The sequence below is a fragment of the Microcebus murinus genome, chromosome 6 (genome assembly GCF_040939455.1).
Source record: "Microcebus murinus isolate Inina chromosome 6, M.murinus_Inina_mat1.0, whole genome shotgun sequence".
NCBI lineage: Eukaryota > Metazoa > Chordata > Mammalia > Primates > Cheirogaleidae > Microcebus > Microcebus murinus.
Window position 1 is genome coordinate 36,125,564 of NC_134109.1, and position 12,597 is coordinate 36,138,160.

The window sequence follows — 12,597 nt, forward strand, 5'->3', positions numbered from 1 at the left end:
AAATTCCTTCTGGGCTGTCTTTTTTTTTTTTTTTTTTTTTTTAATAACCTTTTTCATCAACTTCAAGTCGTGCACATCTGGTTTCAAGGTCAGTCAGCCATGTCCATGCACGTTCTTGCCACACTCCCCCTCTCTTGCCAGCCCTGATTTGCTGGCTGACTTTCTTGGTGACTTCTGCTTCTGTCTCTCTGCCCCATAACCCCTGCCCGAACAGTCCCCTCTGAGCAGTGTCCTGTGTCCCACCTGAGAGCTCCCTTTCCTTTTCTATCAGAGCCTCAAAGTGCTTTGTTCTTCACCAGTTAAGCACAGCAAGGTTAAGGGAATTCATAGTGTGCAAATGGCAAGTTATTTAGTAAATAGCAACTTACTAAGTTAACTCACCCATTGATAACTCTACATTAAGAAGACATTTTACCTCAAGCAGAGAAACACTGATAGAATCCAGAGGGTGATGAGTACGATATTGGAAGATCACCTTCCTAGTGTCCCCGAAATTCACCCTGTATGAATGGCCACCTCTTTGTCCTGCAGTTTCCACTTAATAGAGCTATGACTTCACCTCCCAGCCTGTTTCCTTCTCTGTGGAATGGAGATATTTAGAGTTGTTCTATAGATGAAATGAGGTTGACTATGTGAAAACATATATAGTGCTTAAATATTTTTATTTATGATAATTATAGCAGTAGATTGTAAGGCCAGGTCCAGTTCCCTGCCATGTATAAGAACAATTCAGATTTTCTAAAGGTCAGAACTGAACTCTTGATAAATTAACAATTCTATATCTTGCTGAAGTTCCACGATTTTACCCCTTAAGGATATACTGACCTATTAAAACTGTGAGGGTGAGGGGAAACTTGCCCTTTTTGCTTGAAAGTTCACTGAAAGATCAACTCACAATTAAGGCAGATTCATAAAAGAAAGAGGTTTATGTACCATGCACATGAGGAGAATCACAGAGTGATTATTCAGTATTCCAGTGGCACCCAGACACTTTTATACCTGCCTTTTAGAAGGTCTGCAGAGATGAGCAGTATAGGTAATTCTGTTTAGGGGCAATAAATAGTTGCTAGGGAGGATAAATGGATGGGGGAACAGATTGACTTATAAAGGATTCTCTTTGCAAATTAACTGAAGAGACAGGCATTATATCTAAGATGATTTGGACCGGGTCTAGTTACATTCTTGATCTGGTTTTTCCTGCAATATACTACAATAACAAGTAGAGGAAGGGAAGTCAATTGTTCTTTTGGTTGGTCAGTCCGGTTCATGCAGATAGGGGGAACGTCTCTTCCAATGCTTTTTGATCTTGAAGGGCCTTTAATTCAAGATATTCTTTATACTAAGGAGTCATATTTTGGTGTGAAATTTCCTGAGCTCCTTCATAACTAACTATATCTTTAAAAAAGAGACCCTTCTTTTTTGATTTGGAGAAACATCTGCCTACCTGAAATATCTCTGAACCCTGAGACTAGAGCTGGTAACAGTTGAAAGTAAGTGTCCTCTGCTTTCCCTGTGTCGTTCCTTCCTACTACATCAGCCAGAACTGTCAAATTCTAAATGTGAAAAAGGGAAAGAGTTAAAGCTCTTACAATTGTTCAGTGCCTAAATTATCTTTTCTTTGGCTCTGTCATGTTTTTGGCACAAATGCATTGCATTAACTGAAAATGGCCACTCAGTTTTTAAAATTGTCTCAAATAGGATGGGATGGTGCTACTATTAACTTGAGAAATTCCTTGCATTTAACGTTCTTTTGTTTTTATAATTTTAAACTTGTCCTGCCAATTTAATTTGTAAGCTACTTGACCATATCCTAGTCATATTTCTGTCCCCTTCACTGTGCAAGTACCCTGGAAGCTGTGTGGTGCTTGGCATCCCATTGGTGCTGACCTCGTTGGCTTCTTCGACCACAGTGAGTTCCAGAAGAGTGATACGTGCTGCTGTCTCTCTGCTGGGTTATGGAGCACAGAGGAAAGAGGGTGCCAGGAGAGGGTCCTCATCACTGCTGGTCCAGACTAAGGCATAGCTTATTTTTCAGGCTTGCTCTTTGCTTTTTGTTCTTTTTCCTATTGGTAGTTATTTAACAAATACTTATTGTGCACTGTGCTAGGCTCTATAGATATGATGGTGAACAAGACAATAGATTATACATTTTATGGGAATAAGAATGTCCATTTTGTTCACTGCTGCCACTCAACAATTCCTTGAATGATATTTTTGAAAAATTATTTGGGCTCCTGTTATGCATAGAGTTCTGTATCCTTTTTCACTTAATGCTGTTTGGTAAGCATTTCCCAGGTCGTTAGATTTCCAGAAACCTTTTTCACAACTATATAATATTCTATCTTGTGATCCGATTTGTTTTACTCTTCATTATAGAAGACCTTATTGTCAGTTATTTTTATTATTTTAAATAATGCTGTGGTTAATATATATGTTCATGAAGCTTTGAAAAAATCTCTAATAGTTTCTTTGAATATATTTTTAGAACAAATCTATAGGGTCAGAGTATATTAATGTTTAAAATTCTTGACAGATGTTTTCAAGTGTTCCTTAGAAAAGTTGCACAAACTTACTCTTCTACCTGCAGTGTATGAGTGTTGGTTTTACCAAACTCTTGGTAGCACCAAGTCTTATCACCACAAAGAAGAAATCTTGCTAGATTTATGGGTGATATATGGTAGCATTTGGTTTCTAATTTGCTTCTCTTTACTAGTGAGGTAAATGTTTTCTTACAAATTTATCTGCCATTTGTATTTCTTTCTTTTATCTTCTTTATTCAGAGATCTTGCCCATTTTTCTGTTGGGCTCTGGCATTTTCCTTATACATTACTATGTGCTTTTTATATTGTTAACCTTTTATCACATGTACAACAAATATTCCAGTTGACTCTGATTTTGACATGAAGAAATATTTCATCTTTAAATAGTCAAATATCACCAACATTGATAATAGTTTGTCTTTACATTTCATTATTTAATTCAAAAGGAATATGTTATACATTTGGCATACTGAGTGAAATAAGAATGAAATGTATTCATCTCAAAATAGTCAATTTTCTCCAAATTGTTTTATTGAATAAATTCATCCATCTTTCATTGACTTAAAATATAGAAGCTGATTTTTTAAAAGTTGACTTTGAGATATAATTTATATACATTAAAATTTACCTATTGTAATTATAGGTTTATGAGTTTTAAAAATATATGTAGTCATGTAACCACCACCATAATTAAGATATGAATGTTATCAGCACCCCAAAGAGTTCCTTTGTATCCATTGCAGCCAATTTCCCCGGCCCTGGGAACCACTGATCTGTTTTCTGTCATTATAGTTTTACCTTTTCTAGAATATCCCATGATAGAATCATAAAGTGTACAACCATTTGTGTTTGGCTTTCACTTATCATTGATGCCTTTGGGATTACCTGTTGTTTCATGTATCAGTAGCTCATTTCTTTTTGTTGCTGAGTAATATTCCAATGTATAGATATGCCACAGTTTGTATATTCATTAATTTGGGTTGTTTCCAGTTTTGTGCTATTTTAGATAAAACTGTTATGAATAATCATGCAAATCTCCCTGTGCAGACATGTTTTGTTCTCTCGAGTATCTAGGATTTAAATTACTGATTGTATGGTAAGTGTATGTTTATTAGAAACTAAACTAACATGCTTTTCTGGGAAGAATGGGAAAAAAACATTATTTTCCAAAGTGGCTAGACCATTTTGCATTCTTGACAAGAATGTATGAGAGTTCCCATTGCTCTACTTTAGTCATTCTAATGGATATATAGTAATACCTCATTATAGTTTTAATTTGCATTTCCCTAATTGCTGATGATTTTGAGCATCTTTTCATGTTTCTATTGATTTTTTTGCTTCTATATATGTATATATGATATATCTAGTTCTTATATAAACTAGCATTTTCTTCTGTTCTTTTGTTCTATCTCTTTGTTCTTGTATTAAGTACTATATTATTTTAACTATTGTAATTTTACTACACTTTTTCTTTTTTGAGACAGAGTCTCACTTTTGTTGCCCTAGGCTAGAGTGCAGTGGTGTCATCATAGCTCACTGCAACCTCAAACTCCTGGGCTCAAGGGATCCTCCTGCCTCAGCCTCCTGAGTAGCTGGGATTATAGGCGCATGCCACTGTGCCAGGCTAATTTTTTCTATTTTTAGGAGAGATGGAGTCTCAGTTTTGCTCAGGTTTGTCTTGAACTCCTGAGCTCAAGGGATCCTCCTGCCTTGGCCTCCCAGAGTGCTATGATTACAGGTGTAAGCCACCATGCCTGGCCTTATTATGCCTTTTATACCTGCTAGTACAAGTTAAAAAAAAAAAAAAGGTCTTGGCCATTTTTTTCTTGTTTATTTGTCCAAAGGAATGTCCAAATAATTTTATTTTTGAGACAGGATCTCATTCTGTCACCCAGGCAGAGTACAGTGGTGTCATCATAGCTCACTGCAACCTCAAATTCCTTGTCTCAAGCAATCCACCTGCCTGCCTCAGCCTTCCAAGTAGCTGGCACTACAGGCACATGCCACCTTGCCTGGCTAATTTTCCTATTTTTTTTGTAGAGATGGGGTTTCACCCTTCCTCGGGCTGGTCTTAAACTCCTCCTGGCCTTAAGCAATCCTCCTGTCTTGGCCTCCCCAAGTGCTAGGATTATAAGCGTGAGCCCCTGTGCCTGGCCTAGAATAATCTTATTACATGGGTTTTCCATCCTTAGGAGAAGTAAAGATTAAATTATTTTGGAAGGAATCTTTGTGATAGTCATTACATAAGGAAATGTTAGGTCCTAATTTATTTGTGTTTTTTATAAAAAAAGTTAAAAGGAAATTATCTCCTTTTTTATATTATTATAATATATATTATATATTTATATTATTATATTATCTCCCTTTGTTATATTATTATCTCCTTTATTATATTATATCTCCTTAAGGAGATTATTAACTGAGCTTAAGTGTTTTTCATTTGTAAAAGGAGGATCTTAGTTATGGGATTAAATGTTGATGAAAACTACTGGAAACCACATGGTGTGTCAGGCTGGGCAGGCATTGCTTCCTGCATGTGGCCCTAGGGAGTCATCCATAGAGTGCTTTTACATCTATAAGGGGAGGTGTCTCACTACTTCTGGAACTGTATAGTTCATACCTTTGCTGTTACTTGAGACCAATGCAGGACATGGTGATGAAGCCACTAACAACTGAATTTCAATTTGTGTTTTGTTGAACAAATGTTATTGGAATCTACCTAAAGTTGGATAGAATTATAGTATTTGGTTATGGACCAAACACGAAACCATGTCTTTTGGGGAATGTTCTTTAAAAACTGCTGAGTTGGGAAAAGAAAATTAATTTCAGGAATTAAAACAATGTGAAATATAAATTTCAGTTTATCTGTATTTGAGTATTTGTATTTATCTGTATTTGAGTGAATAAGCAGCTATATTGTTTGGGGATCCAATGGAAATATTTTTTTTTAAATGAATTTCAAACTTGGAGAAATGTGCATATATAATATAAAGAACCTTTTTTCCTGGAATAATTTGAGAATGAATTGCTGACATTATGCCCCATTACTCCCAAATATATTTTCTTTTTTCTTTTTTTGTGTCCCCTCCCCGCTACCCTCAAATACTTTCACATGTATTTTCTATATAGCTCAACACAACTGTCAAAATTGGGAAATTACTCTGGGAGGCTGAGGTGGGTGGATCACTCAAGGTCAGGAGTTCAAAACCAGACTGAGCAAGAGCGAGACCACGTCTCTATTAAAAAATAGAAGAAATTAGTTTGGCCAACTAAAAAATATATAGAAAAAATTAGCCGGACATGGTGGCCCACACATGCCTATAGTCCCAGCTACTGGGGAGGCTGAGGCAGGAGGATCACTTGAGCCCAGGAGTTTGAGGTTGCTATGAGCTAGGCTGATGACATGGCACTCTAGCTTGGGCAACAGAGTTGAGACTCTGTCTCAAAAAAAAAAAAAAAAAATTGGGAAATTAGCACTGATACATTACTACCATCTCATCTTCAGACTCCATTTAAACTTTGCCAATTTCGATGACAGCGCCCCCCACAGTTCAGAATCACATTTTGCGCTTAGTTGTGTTTAGCCTCTGTCTCTCTAGGACAGTTCCCTAGTCTTTCCTTGGTTTTCATGATGTTGACACTTTTGAAGATTTAAGCCAGTTACCTTGTAGAATATCCCTCATTTTGGGTTTGTTTGATGTTTCCTCATCGTCACAGAAATGATGCTATGGTCCTCTTGCTAGCTCCTTTCATGTGGTGCATGATTTCAATTTGTCCTATTACTAGTGATGTTCACGTTGATATTTGGTTAAAGTGATGTCTACCAGGCTTTGACTCTAAAATTACCTTTTCCCTTTGTAATTAATGAGTATTTTTGTTAGGAGATCCCTTGAGGCTATGTAACTATCCCATTCCTCATTAAACCTTCAATTAATTAATTTATATCAGCATAACTTATGGTTTCCTATTTTTTTTTTTTACAATGGGTTACTATCTGTTAGTGTCCTTATTTATTAATTTGATGTCTAAATGATCTCCAATTTTGCCAGTAGGAGCCCTTAAACTGGCTTCTGTGTCTTTTTTGACATGTACCCATAATTCTTTGGGCACTCCTTTACTTCCTGGCACTGTAAGATGTTTCAAGCTTATCTTGTACTTTATTGACCCCAGTCCTTTAATAAGTTTTTCCATGGAGCCTTGTTTGTTCTTAGGGGAAAATGATATTTATAAACCAAGATCTGGGTAATAGTTTGCTTATTACTGATATCCTATTCCTGGGCCCTCTCAGAGGATAGTAAGGGAATATATTTGTGTGTATACATATATATCCATATTATATACGCATAATATACATTTGTTTCTATATCTATACGTATTGAAAACCATACTTTCACCCCAATATCTTTGATTCCAATTCAATACCACAAGATTTGTTCTAGTTTTCTCCCTTTCTATATTTGTGTCTCCTTCCTTTCTTTTTTGAGACAGATTCTCACTCTGTTGCTTGGGCTAGAGTGCTGTGGGATCAGCCTAGCTCACAGCAACCTCAAACTCCTGGGCTCAAGCGATCCTTGTGCCTCAGCCTTCCTAGTAGCTGGAACTACAGGCATGCACCACCATGCCCGGCTAATTTTTTCTACTTTTGATAGAGACAGGGTCTCGCTCTTGCTCAGGCTGGTCACAAACTCCTGAGCTCAAACGATCCACCCCCCTTGGCCTCCCAGAGTGCGTGTCTTCTTTCTTTACCACAAGGAGCTGGGTGTTATGATCCTTAATATATTTACTTATTTGATTAATAACTTTATGGGCTAAAAAATTTTCTATTGCTGTCACTGTCCCTCTTTCTGGTGGACACATTTTTCACTCCGCTTTGGCTTCAGTGCCCTGCACTGGGGACTGTCTCACAGAGAAACCTTTTTCACCCTGCTCAGGGTCCACCACCACCCACCCCACGCTCCTGCATAGGCACCCTCCTCAGCCTGCTCACTGCAGCATTATTAAGAACAGCAAAACACTTCATTTTTGTAAAGATGATATATGCTCATGATAAAACATCCAAACTATGCAGAAAAATACAATGCAGAAAAAAGTTAAATCAACCCCAAATTCTACCACTCAGAAATAATTGGTTGGTGATGAGCCTTCTAGCTCTCTGTCCTCATATATAGAGAGAAAGATGGTAGATTAAAGATAGATGAATCGTGGCCATACTAGATATGCTATTGTCTGAAATAAAAGATATTAACTGTAATTAATAAGTGTAACAGAAGAAAAGGAACCTAAGAAAAGCTTGTAAAACATGGTTGTACTTCACATGCATCTTCTTTGCCACGTGAGAGAGATCCATTTAGATTTAAGAGATTGGAAAGACTATTACAAGGTTGGAGTTTTTAAATAACTTTTTATCATATGATAACATACATGTAGAATTCTGCATGCAGCATGTGCAGTTTAAAGAATAATTATAAAGCAAATTGCTGTGTAACTAGTGCTCAGGCAATTAAATAGAATACAGCAGCGCCCCAGGGTCACTGTGGTGGTCTTTCTAATCACAGCTCCTCTCCCTCCAGAAGTGAGACAGTCCTATCTTTTGCCTTCCTTGCTGTGGTCTGCCACTTATACAGTCATCCCTAAGCACTATAATTTCATTTTCTCTGTTTTTGAACTTTACGTAAATGAAATTTCTCCTAGATGTTCTTTTGTGACTTGTTTCTTTTATGACTTGTTCATTTTGTTTATCATTGAGATTCATCCATTCTCCACACTGAAGTTCTGGCCCATTACAGCCTTCATATAAGAGGTTCAGGCCATATTGTTTATCAAAAGACACAATTAAGAAATAAAGGCACCTAAAATCCTATTCTGTTCCTTTTCATCTTTTTTTTTTATTATTATAATTTCTGTTTCTTAAGCCTCTATCAGACCCAAGTAGCTTCATCACCCTGTCTAGCAATACCCAATCCAGGTAGTCTCTCTCATTTGCACAACTGCAGCATGTTCTTACCTGGTCTCCTGGCCACCTTCAGTTTTGCTGCCTGTAATTTATTCTCCTTACTGAAATCATAATTTTTGAAATGTAAATTTTTTAAAATCTTTTCCTTGTGTAAAAGAATTAAAAGTATCATCGTCCTTCTGCAGAAAAATGGGCTTAGTAAAAGTACCATTGTCTTAGAGATTACTATATAACTAAGAACTTGAAACTCTTAGTGTCTTAATACAATGAGAATTATGTTTTGTACTTATGAGTCTTTAAGTTGGTTAGGGTAGCTCTACTTCATAAGGCATGGCTCTGGGTTGAGTTCCACTCTACATATTCTCACATTCTCCTTGGACCAATGACTACCCCACAGGAGCTCGGGAGGCCAAGCCAAACTGTTGGAGTAGCACATCTATTAACATGCCATTGGGTACGGAGAGTCCCATAGTCAAGCGCAACATCAGTCGGTGGGGAAGTACACTCTGCCCACTGTAGTACACTGCAGGGTCACAAGGCTGACAGAGAGAGTGAAGAATTAGGAACAATAATCTAACCCACCACAACTATTGTCAAATAGCAGTACTTTCTGCTCTTACTTAGATTGCTAATTATTTGTTCCTTTTGGTTTAGTTCTCTTACTTGACATGAATTCCCATAAAAATATCATATTTAATATCATATTAAAGAGGGATATATGTAAAAGAATACAAATAGTTGAATTTGGTGACTTGATATACAAGTACAACTCTTCAGGAGTTCTGTGATTTGGAACAAATTAATTTCATGCGACTCTCACTTTCCATGTCCAAAGAAGACTATTTCTAAATGTCTCTTGAGAATTCTAAGAATATGCAGATGTAACCTATCAGTGAAAAAATAGGATATTGAGATATTCCTAGTTTTCCTGTACTCATTAATGAGGTGATAATATGGCTTAACTTTGGCCTTTGTGCTTGCCCCCTGTCTCTCTGCTGGGTAGTGTTATCAGGGTTTATTGACCAGAAAGAGATTTAACCAAGATCTTGTAAAAATAACCACCTTTTTTTTCCTGCTCTGCTGTAGGACATAATGATTATATTTGTCCAGCAACAAATCAGTGTACAATAGATAAGAACCGGCGCAAAAGCTGCCAGGCCTGCCGACTTCGGAAGTGCTATGAAGTAGGAATGGTGAAGTGTGGTGAGTGCTTGCTTCCCCTCCTACTGTATGGGGGCCATGCTGAAAGCTGTGTCTTCTGAAAGACTGGGGACATGTAGTCTGGATAAGAGGAGATTCTGGACATGGTGATTATCCTCAAGTATTTGTATGCTGTTACACTGGAGGGGTCATTGACATCCCCTGTGGCTAAAGAGAGCAAAGCTGGGGTAAATGGGAATATGTTTCAGGAGGCAGATTCTGGCCCAATGTGGGGAAGAACTTTCTATGATTTAAGTGGTTTGGCAACAGAATAGGCTAACACACGGGTTAGGGACTTCTAGCCACTGAAATAAATGCTGAAACAGGGATGGATGACCACCTGCTGGAGGCTTTGAAAAGTCCAGTTCTAAGAATGAATTCCTGGTGAATGTCTACAGTTAAATCTTGTGACAAGAGGCCGGGCACGGTGGCTCTCACCTGTAATCCTAGCACACTGGGAGGCCGAGACGGGAGGATCGCTCGAGATCAGGAATTTGAGACCAGCCTGAGCAAGAGCGAGACCCTGTCTGTACTAAAAATAGAAAGAAATTAGTTGGACAACTAAAAATATATATAGAAAAAATTAGCCTGGGCATGGTGGTGCGTGCCTGTAGTCCCAGCTACTTGGGAGGCTGAGGTAGAGGATCACTTGAGCCCAGGAGTTTGAGGTTGCTGTGAGCTAGGCTGATGCCACGGCACTCTAGCTGGGGCAACAGAGTGAGACTCTGTCTCAAAAAAAAAAATAAAAAATCTTGTGACAAGAAAGTAGAATATCTTATGGGTTACGTGGGTTACCATGGGGAAGACTCATGCCTGTCCTTCCACTAGCATTCTAGAAGTGGAAAAAATATGTGTAGGACTCAGAAATGTGATAGAACCGTGAAAAGTACATGGAACATGGTTTTTTTTTGAGTCAGAGTCTCGCTTTGTTGCCCAGGCTAGAGTGAGTGCTGTGGCGTCAGCCTAGCTCACAGCAACATCAAACTCCTGGGCTCAAGCAATCCTGCTGCCTCAGCCTCCCAAGTAGCTGGGACTACAGGCGTGTGCCCGGCTAATTTTTTCTATATATATTAGTTGGCCAATTAATTTCTTTCTATTTATAGTAGAGATGGGGTCTCACTCTTGCTCAGGCTGGTTTCGAACTCCTGACCTCGAGCAATCCACCTGCCTCGGCCTCCCAGAGTGCTAGGATTACAGGTGTGAGCCACCGTGCCCGGCCGGAACATGGGTTTTGTTCTATGATAGTATATGTGTATACAGATGTATATATAATCTATAATACATACACTTATACACATGTATTCTTTTATAAACACATATGAAAAATGCAAAGAAAAGTGAGCACTTTAGTGTAACAACTGACAAAGATATTTAGATATCCTGCTCTCTCTACCTGGATAGCTTTTGGTTCACTTGTCTGTACACACTCCCTTATTTATACACATTCATATCTAGTCTGCCTGTACTTATTCTTCTGCTAGCCAGTATTTTGCCTGTGGTTAGTTGTAATTTCTCTCTTTGCGCTTATTTGAAAATTTAAAGCAAAAGTCACTTTTCTGCCTGACAATTTCTTAGTAGCTCTGTCTCTTGAACACTCTGTCCTTGTGTGTTCAATAGATTAGAACCACCACCTCATTCAGAATTCCAGCAGAAGTTCTCTTAATTTTTTTTTTTTTTTTTTTTTTTTGAGACAGTGTCTTGCTCTATTGCCCAGGTGTCATAGCTCACTGCAGCCTCAAACTCCTGGGCTCAAGTGATCCTTCTGCTTCAGCCTCCTGAGTAGCTAGGACTATAGGCACATGCCACCACACTTGGCTAATTTAAAAAAAATATTTGTAGAGACCAAGTCTTGCTGTTGCTCAGGCTGAGAAGTTCTCTTAATTTGATCACACTTGTCTGGCTTCCTAGTGCCACTGATGTTCTCCATTTCCTGCCAATGTCCATAACCTCTTGATGTGTATTGGTTACTCTCTCAAACTCTTAAACATTGCTGTTCTCACCACTTCAGTTATATCCTTATCAGACACCAGTGGGCTTCTTCCCAAACCTGTTTCTCTACTCATTTTATAATATTTGTTACATTATAAAATTTAATTGTGATTTATGGAACATGAAGTATGAGTAGGAAAAGATAGTTTCTGTGAGAGCTTATTTGAAAGCTTTGAATAAAACTGCAAAGGACTAATCATTATTGAATTAGGTATGGGTAAGATTGGGTGAAAAAAATCATAAGCCTAGGAAGATTCTGAATTCAGATTTCCTTAGAAGTGTCTAGGTTCTTGGTGTGTTTTGAAGAAGCTGAAACAGGAAATTCAGAGATAACATCTCATGGGTGTGGTTTATGCTGAAAAGTGACTTGTCCTACTGGCAGAGATGCTTAAAGAGAAAGCATTGGCTGACAAAAGATTGCAAATAAATGTTTTGTGTTTTGAGTTAAACAGCATTTTAAGTGAGTGTGTGTATTTTTAAAAATTGATTTCCAATTTGATCTTGAGATAGGAATGCTTTTATTGTATAATACTAGGATCTGCTGGACAGCTGTAGCCTTCATGGTTCAAGACAGTGTATGTGGTGGGAAGAGTGTCAGGATTTGACTCCCAGAGACTGAGTCTTATTTTTGTTTCATCACTTGCTGACTGTGACTGTGCTCAAACTACTTGACCTCTGTGGCCCTCTGTTTTCTTAATCTCCGAATAGGGATGTCTGCTTCATTGAGTTTTGCGAGGAGAAAGTGTGAGGACATATGTGAAGACCTAGCAGTGCCTGGCTCTCAATTTTAGTTTTTCTTCCTTTCTCTCTCCTTCATTGAAAAGCTCATCTAAGTTAGGAGTTTTGACACAATACAGTGTCATGAGACAGAGTACAGATACATAGTTAAAGAATCTTTCATGGAAAAGCGAATGA

The 12,597-nt window shown here is 38.0% G+C and overlaps 1 protein-coding gene across 1 annotated transcript in view; it reads left to right on the top strand.

The window, feature by feature from the left end:
* The window catches only part of ESR2 (estrogen receptor 2), a 69,934-nt gene that overhangs the window by 19,521 nt on the left and 37,816 nt on the right, over positions 1–12,597 (top strand). The window contains exon 4 of the mRNA XM_012777675.3: positions 9,580–9,696. Coding sequence (XP_012633129.1) covers positions 9,580–9,696 — 117 coding nt within the window. The remainder of the gene's footprint in view (positions 1–9,579; positions 9,697–12,597) is intronic.